Source organism: Oncorhynchus clarkii, chromosome 26 (assembly GCF_045791955.1).
Source record: "Oncorhynchus clarkii lewisi isolate Uvic-CL-2024 chromosome 26, UVic_Ocla_1.0, whole genome shotgun sequence".
NCBI classification, from domain to species: Eukaryota; Metazoa; Chordata; class Actinopteri; order Salmoniformes; family Salmonidae; genus Oncorhynchus; species Oncorhynchus clarkii.
The window spans coordinates 45,991,754-46,010,145 of record NC_092172.1 but is presented as its reverse complement, the minus strand read 5'-3'; the positions used below and the strand labels follow the sequence as shown (position 1 = coordinate 46,010,145).

The following is an 18,392-nucleotide window of genomic DNA, read 5'->3' as shown; positions in this document are numbered from 1 at the left end:
TTGTTACACTACGATCAGAGCCAGCCAGAAGGTTGAGGGTTCACTGACGACCACAGAGGAGCTCTACCTGCCTGTTTCGTTACACTACGGTCAGAGCCGGCCAGAAGGTTGAGGGTTCACTGACAACCACAGAGGAGCTCTACCTGCCTGTTTCGTTACACTACGATCAGAGCCGACGAGAAGGTTGAGGGTTCACTGACGACCACAGAGGAGCTCTACCTGCCTGTTTCGTTACACTACGATCAGAGCCGGCCAGAAGGTTGAGGGTTCACTGACGACCACAGAGGAGCTCTACCTGCCTCTTTCGTTACACTACGATCAGAGCCGGCCAGAAGGTTGAGGGTTCACTGACGACCACAGAGGAGCTCTACCTGCCTGTTTCGTTACACTACGATCAGAGCCGACCAGAAGGTTGAGGATTCACTGACGACCACAGAGGAGCCTGTTTCGTTACACTACGGTCAGAGCCGGCCAGAAGGTTGAGGGTTCACTGACGACCACAGAGGAGCTCTACCTGCCTGTTTCGTTACACTACGGTCAGAGCCGGCCAGAAGGTTGAGGGTTCACTGACGACCACAGAGGAGCTCTACCTGCCTGTCTCATTACACTACGATCAGAGCCGACCAGAAGGTTGAGGGTTCACTGACAACCACAGAGGAGCTCTACCTGCCTGTTTCGTTACACTACGATCAGAGCCGGCTGCAGACAATCATCAGCTAGGAGGAAATCAGATTTTCAACATTTTGATGACATATTTATAATGATATAAAATATATGAAACCAATTTCCCAATCAACAGGTTTCTGTGCCAATGCACCACACAACCAATAAACAAAGCATACTGACTTCGGGCTCTTCAATATCATGTTTTAAGTTTTCAAGACGACAATAAATCGACAAACAGAAAACACCTTATAGGTTTACCCAGTATAGAAGGCTTGGCTTGACAATCTCTGAATGTCATTAAAAAAAAAAAAGTTTTGTAAAACATGTCTCTTTCCAGTCATCGATTGGCTGCTGCACAGGGCTGGCAGGTAGACTAGTGGTTAGAGTGGAGGGGTGGCTGGTAGTCTAGGGGTTAGAGTGGAGGGGTGGCTGGTAGCCTAGTGGTTAGAGTGGAGGGGCGGCAGGTAGCCTAGTGGTTAGAGTGGAGGGGCGGCAGGTAGACTAGTGGTTAGAGTGGAGGGGCGGCAGGTAGCCTAGTGGTTAGAGTGGAGGGGCGGCAGGTAGACTAGTGGTTAGAGTGGAGGGGCGGCAGGTAGACTAGTGGTTAGAGTGGAGGGGCGGCAGGTAGCCTAGTGGTTAGAGTGGAGGGGCGGCAGGTAGACTAGTGGTTAGAGTGGAGGGGCGGCAGGTAGACTAGTGGTTAGAGTGGAGGGGCTGGCAGGTAGACTAGTGGTTAGAGTGGAGGGGTGGCAGGTAGACTAGTGGTTAGAGTGGAGGGGCGGCAGGTAGCCTAGTGGTTAGAGTGGAGGGGCGGCAGGTAGACTAGTGGTTAGAGTGGAGGGGCGGCAGGTAGACTAGTGGTTAGAGTGGAGGGGCGGCAGGTAGACTAGTGGTTAGAGTGGAGGGCTGGCAGGTAGCCTAGTGGTTAGAGTGGAGGGGAGGCAGGTAGACTAGTGGTTAGAGTGGAGGGAAGGCAGGTAGCCTAGTGGTTAGAGTGGAGGGGAGGCAGGTAGACTAGCGGTTAGAGTGGAGGGGTGGCAGGTAGCCTAGTGGTTAGAGTGGAGGGGAGGCAGGTAGACTAGCGGTTAGAGTGGAGGGGTGGCAGGTAGCCTAGTGGTTAGAGTGGATGGGTGGCAGGTAGCCTAGTGGTTAGAGTGGAGGGGAGGCAGGTAGCCTAGTGGTTAGAGTGGAGGGGAGGCAGGTAGCCTAGTGGTTAGAGTGGAGGGGCGGCAGGTAGCCTAGTGGTTAGAGTGGAGGGGCGGCAGGTAGCCTGGTGGTTAGAGTGGAGGGGCGGCAGGTAGCCTAGTGGTTAGAGTGGAGGGGCGGCAGGTAGCCTAGTGGTTAGAGTGGAGGGGCGGCAGGTAGCCTAGTGGTTAGAGTGTTGGACTAGTAACCAGCAGATAGACTAGTGGTTAGAGCGTTGGGCCAGTAACCAGCAGGTAGACTAGTGGTTAGAGTGTTGGACTAGTAACCAGCAGGGAGCCTAGTGGTTAGAGCGTTGGGTCAGTAACCAGCAGGTAGCCTAGTGGTTAGAGCGTTGGGCCAGTAACCAGCAGGTAGACTAGTGGTTAGAGTGTTGGACTAGTAACCAGCAGGTAGACTAGTGGTTAGAGTGTTGGGTCGGTAACCAGCAGGTAGCCTAGTGGTTAGAGTGTTGGACTAGTAACCAGCAGGTAGCCTAGTGGTTAGAGTGTTGGGTCAGTAACCAGCAGGTAGCCTAGTGGTTAGAGTGTTGGACTAGTAACCAGCAGGTAGCCTAGTGGTTAGAGTGTTGGGTCAGTAACCAGCAGGTAGCCTAGTGGTTAGAGTGTTGGACTAGTAACCAGCAGGTAGCCTAGTGGTTAGAGTGTTGGGTCAGTAACCAGCAGGTAGCCTAGTGGTTAGAGTGTTGGACTAGTAACCAGCAGGTAGCCTAGTGGTTAGAGTGTTGGACTAGTAACCAGCAGGTAGCCTAGTGGTTAGAGCGTTGGACTAGTAACCAGCAGGTAGACTAGTGGTTAGAGCATTGGACTAGTAACCAGCAGGTAGACTAGTGGTTAGAGTGTTGGACTAGTAACCAGCAGGTAATCTAGTGGTGAGAGTGTTGGACTAGTAACCAGCAGGTAGTCTAGAGGTTAGAGTGTTGGACTAGTAACCAGCAGGGTAGCCTAGTGGTTAGAGTGTTGGACTAGTAACCAGCAGGTAGACTAGTGATTAGAGTGTTGGACTAGTAACCAGCAGGTAGCCTAGTGGTTAGAGTGTTGGACTAGTAACCAGCAGGTAGACTAGTGGTTAGAGTGTTGGGTCAGTAACCAGCAGGTAGCCTAGTGGTTAGAGCGTTGGGTCAGTAACCAGCAGGTAGCCTAGTGGTTAGAGTGTTGGACTAGTAACCAGCAGGTAGCCTAGTGGTTAGAGCGTTGGGTCAGTAACCAGCAGGTAGCCTAGTGGTTAGAGTGTTGGACTAGTAACCAGCAGGTAGCCTAGTGGTTAGAGTGTTGGACTAGTAACCAGCAGGTAGCCTAGTGGTTAGAGTGTTGGACTAGTAACCAGCAGGTAGACTAGTGGTTAGAGTGTTGGACTAGTAACCAGCAGGTAGTCTAGTGGTTAGAGTGTTGGACTAGTAACCAGCAGGTAGCCTAGTGGTTAGAGTGTTGGACTAGTAACCAGCAGGTAGCCTAGTGGTTAGAGCATTGGACTAGTAACCAGCAGGTAGACTAGTGGTTAGAGTGTTGGACTAGTAACCAGCAGGTAATCTAGTGGTTAGAGTGTTGGACTAGTAACCAGCAGGTAGTCTAGAGGTTAGAGTGTTGGACTAGTAACCAGTAGGGTAGCCTAGTGGTTAGAGTGTTGGACTAGTAACCAGCTGGTAGACTAGTGATTAGAGTGTTGGACTAGTAACCAGCAGGTAGACTAGTGGTTAGAGTGTTGGACTAGTAACCAGCAGGTAGACTAGTGGTTAGAGTGTTGGGTCAGTAACCAGCAGGTAGCCTAGTGGTTAGAGCGTTGGGTCAGTAACCAGCAGGTAGCCTAGTGGTTAGAGTGTTGGACTAGTAACCAGCATGTAGCCTAGTGGTTAGAGTGTTGGGTCAGTAACCAGCAGGTAGCCTAGTGGTTAGAGTGTTGGACTAGTAACCAGCAGGTAGCCTAGTGGTTAGAGCGTTGGGTCAGTAACCAGCAGGTAGCCTAGTGGTTAGAGTGTTGGACTAGTAACCAGCAGGTAGCCTAGTGGTTAGAGTGTTGGACTAGTAACCAGCAGGTAGCCTAGTGGTTAGAGTGTTGGACTAGTAACCAGCAGGTAGACTAGTGGTTAGAGTGTTGGACTAGTAACCAGCAGGTAGTCTAGTGGTTAGAGTGTTGGACTAGTAACCAGCAGGTAGCCTAGTGGTTAGAGCATTGGACTAGTAACCAGCAGGTAGACTAGTGGTTAGAGTGTTGGACTAGTAACCAGCAGGTAACCTAGTGGTTAGAGTGTTGGACTAGTAACCAGCAGTTAATCTAGTGGTTAGAGTGTTGGACTAGTAACCAGCAGGTAGTCTAGTGGTTAGAGTGTTGGACTAGTAACCAGCAGGGTAGCCTAGTGGTTAGAGTGTTGGACTAGTAACCAGCAGGTAGACTAGTGGTTAGAGTGTTGGACTAGTAACCAGCAGGTAGACTAGTGGTTAGAGTGTTGGGTCAGTAACCAGCAGGTAGCCTAGTGGTTAGAGCGTTGGGTCAGTAACCAGCAGGTAGCCTAGTGGTTAGAGTGTTGGACTAGTAACCAGCAGGTAGCCTAGTGGTTAGAGTGTTGGGTCAGTAACCAGCAGGTAGCCTAGTGGTTAGAGCGTTGGGTCAGTAACCAGCAGGTAGCCTAGTGGTTAGAGCGTTGGGTCAGTAACCAGCAGGTAGCCTAGTGGTTAGAGTGTTGGACTAGTAACCAGCAGGTAGCCTAGTGGTTAGAGTGTTGGACTAGTAACCAGCAGGTAGCCTAGTGGTTAGAGTGTTGGACTAGTAACCAGCAGGTAGACTAGTGGTTAGAGTGTTGGACTAGTAACCAGCAGGTAGTCTAGTGGTTAGAGTGTTGGACTAGTAACCAGCAGGTAGCCTAGTGGTTAGAGCATTGGACTAGTAACCAGCAGGTAGACTAGTGGTTAGAGTGTTGGACTAGTAACCAGCAGGTAACCTAGTGGTTAGAGTGTTGGACTAGTAACCAGCAGTTAATCTAGTGGTTAGAGTGTTGGACTAGTAACCAGCAGGTAGTCTAGTGGTTAGAGTGTTGGACTAGTAACCAGCAGGGTAGCCTAGTGGTTAGAGTGTTGGACTAGTAACCAGCAGGTAGACTAGTGGTTAGAGTGTTGGACTAGTAACCAGCAGGTAGACTAGTGGTTAGAGTGTTGGGTCAGTAACCAGCAGGTAGCCTAGTGGTTAGAGCGTTGGGTCAGTAACCAGCAGGTAGCCTAGTGGTTAGAGTGTTGGACTAGTAACCAGCAGGTAGCCTAGTGGTTAGAGTGTTGGGTCAGTAACCAGCAGGTAGCCTAGTGGTTAGAGCGTTGGGTCAGTAACCAGCAGGTAGCCTAGTGGTTAGAGCGTTGGGTCAGTAACCAGCAGGTAGCCTAGTGGTTAGAGTGTCGGACTAGTAACCAGCAGGGAGCCTAGTGGTTAGCGCGTTGGACTAGTAACCAGCAGGTAGCCAAATTGGTTAGAGTGTTGGGCCAGTAACCAGCAGGTAGCCTAGTGGTTAGAGTGTTGGACTAGTAACCAGCAGGTAGCCTAGTGTTTAGAGTGTTGGGCCAGTAACCAAAAGGTTGCTGTATCAAATCCCCGTAGCTGTCAAGGTAAAAATCTGTCGTTCTGCCATCTGAACAAGGCAGTTAATTGGAACCACCCATCCCAGATCCGGGATAATTGTCATCAACTACGCTAAATAGCATAGCGCAACGGTCAAATAATCTTACTAGAAAATATTCATATTCATGAAATCACAAGTGAAATATAGCTTAGCCTTTTGTTAATCACCCTGTCGTCTCAGATTTAGAAATTATGCTTTACAGCGAAAACAATACAAGCGTTTGTGTAAGTTTATCGATATACTAACAAAACATTATGTACACCTAGCGGCAGGTAACTTGGTCACGAAAATCAGAAAAGCAATCGAATTAATCATTTACCTTTGATGATCTTCGGATGTTTTCACTCACGAGACTCCCAGTTAGACAGCAAATGTTCCTTTTGTTCCATAAAGATATTTTTTTTATATCCAAATACCTCCGTTAGTTTGATGCGTTATGCCCAGGAATCCACCGGAAATAGCGGTCACGACAACGCAGACCATACCAGACCATAAATCACCATACCCCATAATGACATCACCATACCCCATAATGACATCACCATACCCCATAATGACATCACCACACCCCATAATGACATCACCATACCCCATAATGACATCACCATACCCCATAATGACATCACCATACCCCATAATGACATCACCATACCCAATAATGACATCACCATACCTCAAAATGACATCACCATACCCCATAATGACATCACCATACCTCATAATGACATCACCATACCCCATAATGACATCACCATACCCCATAATGACATCACCACACCCCACAATGACATCACCATACCCCATAATGACATCACCATACCTCATAATGAAAAAGGAAAACTAATTTTTAGGCATTTTTGCTAATTTATAAAAGTAAAAAAAAACAACTTGAATATCAAATGTACATAAGTATTCAGACCCTTTACACAGTACTTTGTTGAAGCAACTTTGGCAGCGATTACAGAATTGACTCTTCTTGAGTATGACGCTACAAGCTTGGCACACCTGTATTTGGGGTGTTTCTCCCATTGTTCTCTGCAGATCCTCTCAAGCTCTGTCAGGTTGGATGGGGAGCATAGCGCACAGCAATTTTCAGGTCTCTCCAAAGATGTTCGATCGGGTTCAAGTCTGGGCTCTGACTGGGCCACTCAAGGACATTCAGAGACTTGTCTCGAAGCCACTACTGCGTTGTCTTGGCTGTGTGCTTAGGGTCGTTGTCCTGTTGGAAGATGAACCTTCGCCCAAGTCTGAGGCCCTGAGCCATCTGGAGCAGGTTTTCATCAAGGATCTCTCTGTACATTGCTCAGTTCATCTTTACCTCGATCCTGACTAGTCTCCCAGTCCCTGCAGCTGAAAAACATCCCCACAGCATGATGCTGCCACCACCATGCTTCACCGTAGGGATGGTGCCAGGTTTCCTCCAGACGTGAGGCTTGTTATTCAGGCCAAAGACTTAAATCTTGGTTTCATCAGACCAGATCATTTTGTTTCTCATGGTCTGAGTGTCTTTAAGTGCCTTTTTGCAAACTCCAAGTGGGCTGCCATGTGCCTTTTACTGAGAAATGGATTCCGTCTGGCCACTCTACCATAAAGGCCTGATTGGTGGAGTGCTGCAGAGATGGTTGTCCTTCTGGAAGGTTATTCCATCTTCACAGAGGAACACTTGAGCTCAGTCAGAGTGACCATCGGGTTCTTGGTCACCTCCCAGACCTTCTTCCCTGATTGCTCAGTTTGGCCAGGCGGCCAGCTCTAGGTAGAGTCTTGGTGGTTCCAAACTTCTAACATTTAAGAATGATGGAGGCCACTGTGTTCTTGGGGACCTTGTTTTGGTTACCTTTCCCAGATCTGTGCCTCGACACCATCCTGTCTCGTGGCTCTACGGACAATTCCTTCGACCTCATGGCTTGGATTTTCCTCTGACATGCACTGTCAACTGTGGGACCTTATATAGACAAAACACACTACTGTCCCCCCCAAAACACACTACCCTCACATGTCCCCCCCAAAACACACTACCCTCCTCTGCCCCCCCAAAACACACTACCCTCCCCTGTCCCCCCCCAAAACACACTACCCTCCCCTGTCCCCCCCCAAAACACACTACCCTCCCCTGTCCCCCCCAAAACACACTACCTTTCCCTGTCCCCCCCAAAACACACTACCCTCCCCTGTCCCCCCCAAAACACACTACCCTCCCAGGTCCCCCCTCAAAACACACTACCCTCCCCTGTCCCCCCCAAAACACACTACCCTCCCCTGTCCCCCCCAAAACACACTACCCTCCCCTGTCCCCCCAAAACACACTACCCTCCCCTGTCCCCCCCAAAACACACTACCCTCCCCTGTCCCCCCCAAAACACACTACCCTCCCCTGTCCCCCCCAAAACACACTACCCTCCCCTGTCCCCCCCAAAACACACTACCCTCCTCTGTCCCCCCCAAAACACACTACCACCCCCTGTCCCCCCCTAAAACACACTACCCTCCCCTGTCCCGCCCAAAACACACTACCCCTCCCATGTTCCCCCCCAAAACACACCACCTTCCCCTGGTAAATCAGTTTGACAACCCTCCCCTCCCCTGGTAAATCAGTTTGACAACCCTCCCCTGTTAAATCAGTTTGACAACCCTCCCCTCCCCTGTTAAATCAGTTTGACAACCCTCCCCTCCCCTCCCCTGTTAAATCAGTTTGACAACCCTCCCCTCCCCTCCCCTGTTAAATGAGTTTGACAACCCTCCCCTCCCCTGTTAAATCAGTTTGACAACCCTCCCCTCCCGTTAAATCAGTTTGACAACCCTCCCCTCCCCTGTTAAATCAGTTTGACAACCCTCCCCTCCCGTTAAATCAGTTTGACAACCCTCCCCTCCCCTGTAAAATCAGTTTGACAACCCTCCCCTGTCCTGTTAAATCAGTTTGACAACCCTCCCCTGTCCTGTTAAATCAGTTTGACAACCCTCCCCTCCCGTTAAATCAGTTTGACAACCCTCCCCTCCCGTTAAATCAGTTTGACAACCCTCCCCTCCCGTTAAATCAGTTTGACAACCCTCCCCTCCCCTGTAAAATCAGTTTGACAACCCTCCCCTGTCCTGTTAAATCAGTTTGACAACCCTCCCCTCCCGTTAAATCAGTTTGACAACCCTCCCCTCCCCTGTTAAATCAGTTTGACAACCCTCCCCTGTCCTGTTAAATCAGTTGGACAACCCTGTCCTCCCCTGTTAAATCAGTTGGACAACCCTCCCCTCCCCTGGTAAATCAGTTTGACAACCCTCCCCTCCCCTGGTAAATCAGTTTGACAACCCTCCCCTGTCCTGTTAAATCAGTTTGACAACCCTCCCCTCCCCTGGTAAATCAGTTTGACAACCCTGTCCTGTCCTGTTAAATCAGTTTGACAACCCTCCCCTCCCCTGTTAAATCAGTTTGACAACCCTCCCCTCCCCTGGTAAATCAGTTTGACAACCCTGTCCTGTCCTGTTAAATCAGTTTGACAACCCTCCCCTGTTAAATCAGTTTGACAACCCTCCCCTCCCCTGGTAAATCAGTTTGACAACCCTCCCCTGTCCTGTTAAATCAGTTTGACAACCCTCCCCTCCCCTGGTAAATCAGTTTGACAACCCTGTCCTGTCCTGTTAAATCAGTTTGACAACCCTCCCCTCCCCTGTTAAATCAGTTGGACAACCCTCCCCTGTCCTGTTAAATCAGTTGGACAACCCTGTCCTCCCCTGTTAAATCAGTTTGACAACCCTCCCCTCCCCTGTTAAATCAGTTTGACAGCCCTCCACTGTCCCTTAAGCAATATGGTTTATTTCTGCACCCATTTTTCCTGGAATCTGTGATGTTCAACCCTGAATGATCTCTGCAGCTCTTCTCATAGACGTCTTCCAGATTCGCTACTGAGCAATTGAGAGGTAGCTAGATTGAAGATAAAGCCTGCATCCCTATTGACACCCGATTCCCCTACATAGTGCACTACTGTTGCACAGGGCAGTGGTGAAAAGTTAGTGCACCCTAGAGAATAGGGGCCGTTTGAGACGCAGAGTCCCAAGGTTGAAGGTACGTGTGTTGCTATAGTTACTGTCTATCTCTGGTTGTCGTTACACCACGTGTAGAGGAGAGACGAGGGAGGATGGAGGGAGGGAGGGAGGGGAGAGGGAGGGGGGATATCAGGAGGGAGGGAGGGGGGGGGGGGGAATCAGGCTCTTTCTAACAGGTTACTCTACTGAGTAGCTGTGTTCCACTCTCTCACATCACTGTCCTCACTAACTCTGATATCAGGAGGGAGGGAGGGAGGGAGGGAGGGAGGGATTGAGGGAGGGAGGGAGGAGGGGAGGAAGGGAGGGAGGGAGGGAGGGAGGGAGGGAGGGAGGGAGGGAGGGAGGGGAGGATATCAGGCTCTTTCTAACAGGTTACTCTACTGAGCAGCTGTGTTCCACTCTCTCACATCACTGTCCTCACTAACTCTGATATCAGGAGGGAGGGAGGGAGGGAGAAGGGGGGGAGGGAGGGAGGGATGGGAGGGGAGGGGAGGGGAGAGAGGGGTGGATATCAGGCTCTTTCTAACAGGTTACTCTACTGAGCAGCTGAGTTCCACTCTCTCACATCATAAGCATCATTATTTTTTTCAGTCTGTTATTTTTCTCCTCAACAGTTAACAAGGTAACTCTGTAACCACTGGTAAAGGTGCTGTCTCTCTATTAGGGCGCATTAGGCTGGATGGGAGTAGAGAGCTGTGGTGTCTGTGGAACAGATAGATAGATAGATGGATGGGAGAGGAGAGCTGTGGTGTCTGTGGAACAGATAGATAGATAGATGGATGGGAGCAGAGAGCTGTGGTGTCAGGGGAACAGATAGATAGATAGATAGATAGATGGATGGGAGCGGAGAGCTGTGGTGTCAGGGGAACAGATAGATAGATGGATGGATGGATGGGAGCGGAGAGCTGTGGTGTCAGGGGAACAGATAGATAGATAGATGGATGGATGGGAGCGGAGAGCTGTGGTGTCAGGGGAACAGATAGATAGATGGGAGCTGAGTGCTGTGGTGTCAGGGGAACAGATAGATAGATGGATGGATGGATGGGAGCGGAGAGCTGTGGTGTCAGGGGAACAGATAGATAGATAGATGGATGGATGGGAGCGGAGAGCTGTGGTGTCAGGGGATCAGATAGATAGATGGATGGATGGGAGCTGAGTGCTGTGGTGTCAGGAGAACAGATAGATAGATTGATGGGAGTGGAGAGCTGTGGTGTCAGGGGAACAGATAGATAGATTGATGGGAGTGGAGAGCTGTGGTGTCAGGAGAACAGATAGATAGATGGGAGCTGAGTGCTGTGGTGTCAGGGGAACAGATAGATAGATAGATGGATGGGAGCAGAGAGCTGTGGTGTCAGGGGAACAGATAGATAGATTGATGGGAGTGGAGAGCTGTGGTGTCAGGGGAACAGATAGATAGATGGATGGGAGTGGAGAGCTGTGGTGTCAGGGGAACAGAGAGATAGATGGATGGGAGCGGAGAGCTGTGGTGTCAGGGGAACAGATAGATAGATAGATGGGAGCAGAGTGCTGTGGTGTCAGGAGAACAGATAGATAGATAGATAGATAGATAGATGGATGGGAGCAGAGTGCTGTGGTGTCAGGGGAACAGATAGATAGATGGATGGGAGTAGAGAGCTGTGGTGTCAGGGGAACAGATAGATAGATAGATGGATGGGATTGGAGAGCTGTGGTGTCAGGGGAACAGATAGATAGATGGATGGGAGCAGAGAGCTGTGGTGTCAGGGGAACAGATAGATAGATGGATGGGAGCAGAGTGCTGTGGTGTCAGGGGAACAGATAGATGGATAGATGGATGGGAGCAAGAAGACACTATTACCAACAGTTGGTTGGAGGTAAAACATGAACTATTCTAGTCACTATTACCAACAGTCAGTAGTCAGTAATACCAACAGTCAGTATTACCAACAGTCAGTATTACCAACAGTCAGTATTACCAACAGTCAGTATTACCAACAGTCAGTAGTCAGTATTACCAACAGTCAGTAGTCAGTATTACCAACAGTCACTATTACCAACAGTCAGTAGCCACTATTACCAACAGTCAGTATTACCAACAGTCAGTATTACCAACAGTCAGTAGTCAGTATTACCAACAGTCAGTATTACCAACAGTCAGTAGTCACTATTACCAACAGTCAGTATTGCAAACAGTCAGTAGTCAGTATTACCAACAGTCAGTATTACCAACAGTCAGTATTGCAAACAGTCAGTAGTCACTATTACCAACAGTCAGTATTACCAACAGTCAGTAGTCACTATTACCAACAGTCAGTAGTCACTATTACCAACAGTCAGTGTTACCAAGAGTCAGTAGTCACTATTACCAACAGTCAGTAGTCACTATTACCAACAGTCAGTATTACCAACAGTCAGTATTACCAACAGTCAGTAGTCAGTATTACCAACAGTCAGTAGTCACTATTACCAACAGTCAGTAGTCACTATTACCAACAGTCAGTATTACCAACGGTCACTATTACCAACAGTCAGTATTATCAACAGTCAGTAGTCACTATTACCAACAGTCAGTATTACCAACAGTCAGTAGTCACTATTACCAACAGTCAGTAGTCACTATTACCAACAGTCAGTAGTCACTATTACCAACAGTCACTATTACCAACAGTCAGTAGTCACTATTACCAACAGTCAGTATTACCAACAGTCAGTAGTCAGTAGTCAGTAGTCAGTATTACCAACAGTCAGTAGTCACTATTACCAACAGTCAGTATTACCAACAGTCAGAAGTCAGTATTACCAACAGTCAGTAGTCAGTATTACCAACAGTCAGTAGTCACTATTACCAACAGTCAGTATTACAAACAGTCAGTAGTCACTATTACCAACAGTCAGTATTACCAACAGTCAGAAGTCAGTATTACCAACAGTCAGTAGTCAGTATTACCAACAGTCAGTAGTCACTATTACCAACAGTCAGTAGTCACTATTACCAACAGTCAGTATTATCAACAGTCAGTAGTCACTATTACCAACAGTCAGTATTACCAACAGTCAGTAGTCACTATTACCAACAGTCAGTAGTCACTATTACCAACAGTCAGTAGTCACTATTACCAACAGTCACTATTACCAACAGTCAGTAGTCACTATTACCAACAGTCAGTATTACCAACAGTCAGTAGTCAGTAGTCAGTAGTCAGTATTACCAACAGTCAGTAGTCACTATTACCAACAGTCAGTATTACCAACAGTCAGAAGTCAGTATTACCAACAGTCAGTAGTCAGTATTACCAACAGTCAGTAGTCACTATTACCAACAGTCAGTATTACAAACAGTCAGTAGTCACTATTACCAACAGTCAGTATTACCAACAGTCAGAAGTCAGTATTACCAACAGTCAGTAGTCAGTATTACCAACAGTCAGTAGTCACTATTACCAACAGTCAGTAGTCACTATTACCAACAGTCAGTAGTCACTATTACCAACAGTCAGTAGTCAGTATTACCAACAGTCAGTAGTCACTATTACCAACAGTCAGTAGTCACTATTACCAACAGTCAGTAGTCAGTATTACCAACAGTCAGTAGTCAGTATTACCAACAGTCAGTAGTCAGTATTACCAACAGTCAGTATTACCAACAGTCAGTATTATCAACAGTCAGTAGTCACTATTACCAACAGTCAGTATTACCAACAGTCAGTAGTCAGTATTACCAACAGTCAGTAGTCAGTATTACCAACAGTCAGTAGTCACTATTACCAACAGTCAGTAGTCAGTATTACCAACAGTCAGTATTACCAACAGTCAGTAGTCACTATTACCAACAGTCAGTATTACCAACAGTCAGTAGTCACTATTACCAACAGTCAGTAGTCACTATTACCAACAGTCAGTATTACCAACAGTCAGTATTACCAACAGTCAGTAGTCACTATTACCAACAGTCAGTATTACCAACAGTCAGTAGTCAGTATTACCAACAGTTGGTTGGAGGTAAAGCATGACCTTGTCCAAAGATGTGTGTATGTGTTACGTTGGAGTCACAGGTGTATCAACAGAGAAATAGGTGTTATTTTGGAGTCACAGGTGTATCAACAGAGAAACTGGTGTTATTTTGGAGTCACAGGTGTAACAACAGAGAAACAGTTGTTATGTTGGAGTCACAGGTGTATCAATAGAGAAACAGGTGTAACAACAGAGAAACAGGTGTATCAACAGAGAAACAGGTGTTATGTTGGAGTCACAAGTGTATTAACAGAGAAACAGGTGTTATGTTGGAGTCACAGGTGTATTAACAGAGAAACAGGTGTTATGTTGGAGTCACAGGTGTATTAACAGAGAAACAGGTGTATCAACAGAGAAACAGGTGTATCAACAGAGAAACAGGTGTATCAACAGAGAAACAGGTGTAACAACAGAGAAACAGGTGTAACAACAGAGAAACAGGTGTATTTAACAGAGAAACAGGTGTATTGACAGAGAAACAGGTGTATCAACAGAGAAACAGGTGTATCAACAGAGAAACAGGTGTTATCAACAGAGAAACAGGTGTATCAACAGAGTCACAGGTGTATCAACAGAGAAACAGGTGTTATGTTGGAGTCACAGGTGTATCAGCAGAGAAACAGGTAGATCAACAGAGAAACAGGTGTATCAACAGAGAAACAGGTGTTATGTTGGAGTCACAGGTGTATCAACAGAGAAACAGGTGTATCAACAGAGAAACAGGTGTATCAACAGAGAAACAGGTGTATCAACAGAGAAACAGGTGTACCTTTCTTTTTGAGCGTTCTGATTTCTTGGACATATTCTTCATCTTCTTGTGGAGATGGAATAACACCTGAAGAGGAAAAGGAAACGCATCATCAACACAACAGTCTGAACACATTCAGTTATCTCTATACTTGGAATTCAATCGTGATAAACAGTTAGCGGTTAGCAGTTAGCGGTTAGCGGTTAGCGGATAGCGGTTAGCAGTTAGCGGTTAGCGGTTAGCGGTTGAATGCATAAACGTTTCATTTGTATTTATTTATCTATTTATTTCACTTATTTAACCACGTAGACAAGTTCTCATTTATAACTGCGACCTGGCCAAGAGAAAGCAAAGGAGTGCGACACAAACAACAACACAGAGTTACACATGGAATAAACAACAACACAGAGTTACACATGGAATAAACAACATGGACAATAACAGCACATACATCCCTGTCTAACCTGTGGGAGAAAGGAAGCCCTTATCCCTCTCCTCTGGATGGAAGACAGTAACTACCGTGACATACACGGTCTCGGGTTGACATCGTCAACATTCCTCATGTACACATGTCCCATCAGTACTCTGTGTCCCATCAGTACTCTGTGTCCCATCAGTGTTCTGTGTCCCATCAGTGCTCTGTGTCCCATCAGTGCTCTGTGTCCCATCAGTGCTCTGTGTTCCATCAGTACTCTGTGTCCCATCAGTGTTCTGTGACCCATCAGTACTCTGTGTCCCATCAGTGCTCTGTGTCCCATCAGTGCTCTGTGTCCCATTAGTGTTCTGTGTCCCATCAGTGCTCTGTGACCCATCAATACTCTGTGTCCCATCAGTGCTCTGTGTCCCATCAGTACTCTGTGTCCCATCAGAACTCTGTGTCCCATCAGTGTTCTGTGCCCCATCAGTACTCTGTGTCCCATCAGTACTCTGTGTCCCATCAGTACTCTGTGTGTACATGGGGTATTGACACACAAGCACCAGCCCATCAGCTAGCTTAGTACCACTCCAGGAAGCCTCTTCATTTGGCAAGACAGCACAATCTGGGACCAGGCGATAGGGGGTAAAAGCCCGTCTCAGAGGAACATGAAATGGGTCAGAAATGAAATACAGAGTGGATTTGTCTGAAATGACATCTTATCAAACATGTATTCTAGGTTGGAGGAGGAAAGCATAATGCTTAAGACTGTAGAGTGGGAGACTAATGTTCTCTGGAGTGATGAATCACGCTTCACCATCTGCCAGTCTGACTGACGAATCTGGGTTTGGAAGATGCTACCTGCACCAATGCATACCAACTGTGAAGTGTGTTGGGGCTGTTTTTCATGGTTCGGGCCCCTTAGTTCCAGTGAAGGGAAATCTTAACGCTACAGCGTACAATGACATTCTAGACGATTCTGTGCTTCTAACTTTGTGGCAACAGTTTGGGGAAGGCCCCTTTCTGTTTTCGGCATGACAATGTCACCGTGCACAAAGCCGAGATCCATACAAAAACAGTTTGTCAAAATTGGCGTGGAAGAAGTTGACTGGTCTGCAAAGAGCCCTGACCTCAACCCCATCGAACACCTCTTGGGATAAATTTGTGCGCCGACTGCACTTTAAGTGTTTTACCCAATACTGCATTCCAAATGGCACCCTATCCCCTATATAGTGCACTACTTTTAGACCAGAGCCCTATGGAACTCTATTCCCTATATAGTGCACTACTTTAGACCAGAGCCCTATGGAACTCTATTCCCTATATAGTGCACTACTGTTGACCAGAGCCCAAAAAAGGCCTTTCTCATAGTAGTGCACTATAAAAGGGAATAGTGTGTCATTTGGGACCGTAGAGAGAGGATATACAGAGGACAAATCCAATCTGATTTTATTCGCCACTTGCTTGGTAAACAACACGTGTAGAATAACAGTGAAATGCTGACTGGCGTGTCCTTTTCCAACAACGCAGAGCTAAAGATGAAAAAATAAATGGAAACAGGAACATCAGGAATATATACACCGTGGAATATATATACAGTGGAATATATACACAGTGGAATATATACACAGTGGAATATATACACAGTGGAATATATACACAGTGGAATATATACACAGTGGAATATATACACAGTGGAATATATACACAGTGGAATATATACACAGTGGAATATATACACAGTGGAATATATACACAGTGGAATATATACACAGTGGAATATATACACAGTGGAATTAAATACACAGTGGAATATATACACAGTGGAATATATACACAGTGGAATATATACACAGTGGAATATATACACAGTGGAATATATACACAGTGGAATATATACACAGTGGAATATATACACAGTGGAATTAAATACACAGTGGAATGAATACACAGTGGAATGAATACACAGTGGAATGAATACACAGTGGAGTATAGACACTGGGGAATACATACACAGTGGAATGAATACACAGTGGAATGAATACACAGTGGAATGAATACACAGTGGAATGAATACACAGTGGAATGAATACACAGTGGAATATATACACAGTGGAATATATACACAGTGGAATATATACACAGTGGAATATATACACAGTGGAATATATATACACAGTGGAATTAAATACACAGTGGAATGAATACACAGTGGAGTATAGACACTGGGGAATAAATACACAGTGGAATGAATACACAGTGGAATAAATACACAGTGGAATGAATACACAGTGGAATGAATACACAGTGGAATGAATACACAGTGGAGTATAGACACTGGGGAATACATACACAGTGGAATGAATACACAGTGGAATGAATACACAGTGGAATGAATACACAGTGGAATATATACACAGTGGAATGAATACACAGTGGAATGAATACACAGTGGAGTATAGACACTGGGGAATACATACACAGTGGAATGAATACACAGTGGATTAAATACACAGTGGAATGAATACACAGTGGAGTATAGACACTGGGGAATACATACACAGTGGAATGAATACACAGTGGAATGAATACACAGTGGAATGAATACACAGTGGAATTAAATACACAGTGGAATGAATACACAGTGGAGTATAGACACTGGGGAATAAATACACAGTGGAATGAATACACAGTGGAATATATACACAGTGGAATATATACTGTAACGGTTGTCATCTTCCTCTTCTGAGGAGGAGGAGGAAATATCAGACCACTATGCAGCGTGGTAAGTGTTCGTCATATTTATTCCACTGAACACAGAAAACAAACGAACAAGTGAATAAAGGAAACCTGAAACAGTCCCGTATGGTGAAAACACTGAAACGGACAATAACCACCCACAACTAACAGTGGGAAAAGGCTGCCTAAGTATGGTTCTCAATCAGAGACAACAACTACCCACAACTAACAGTGGGAAAACAGGCTGCCTAAGTATGGTTCTCAATCAGAGACAACAACTACCCACAACCCATAGTGGGAAAACAGGCTGCCTAAGTATGGTTCTCAATCAGAGACAACGATTGACAGCTGCCTCTGATTGGGAACCATACCAGGCCAAACACATAGAAATACAACATAGACTACCCACCCCTCTGATTGGGAACCATACCAGGCCAAACACATAGAAATATAAACACAAGAACAAAACATAGAATGCCCACCCCAACTTACGCCCTGACCAACCTAAAATAGAGACATACAAAAGGAACTAAGGTCAGGAAGTGACATATACACAGTGGAATAATCCATCAAAATACTTCAGATACAAACCAGAAAGAGGACCTTTAGCAACACTAATGAGGACATGTCAGTAGAGAACATCTTGTACTGATATTTGACCACAGTCCCCTGAGCTATAAATATGTTCCATTTAAACATTTTAAAAATTCAGGCTCAAACTATTCCACTGGTAAAGATGTCTTGGAGAATAGAGGACTTGGAGTATAGAGGACTTGGAGAATAGAGGACTTGGAGAATAGAGGACTTGGAGAATAGAGGACTTGGAGAATAGAGGACTTGGAGAATAGAGGACTTGGAGTATAGAGGACTTGGAGTATAGAGGACTTGGAGTATAGAGGACTTGGAGAATAGAGGACTTGGAGAATAGAGGACTTGGAGAATAGAGGACTTGGAGTATAGAGGACTTGGAGAATAGAGGACTTGGAGAATAGAGGACT

The 18,392-nt window shown here is 46.4% G+C and overlaps 1 protein-coding gene across 1 annotated transcript in view; it reads right to left on the bottom strand.

Annotated features, from left to right (window-relative positions):
• LOC139384966 (galanin receptor 1b) overlaps positions 1 to 18,392 on the bottom strand; it is a 35,337-nt gene that overhangs the window by 7,116 nt on the left and 9,829 nt on the right. The window contains exon 2 of the mRNA XM_071129924.1: positions 14,262 to 14,327. Within this exon, the coding sequence (XP_070986025.1) occupies positions 14,262 to 14,327 (66 nt within the window). The remainder of the gene's footprint in view (positions 1 to 14,261; positions 14,328 to 18,392) is intronic.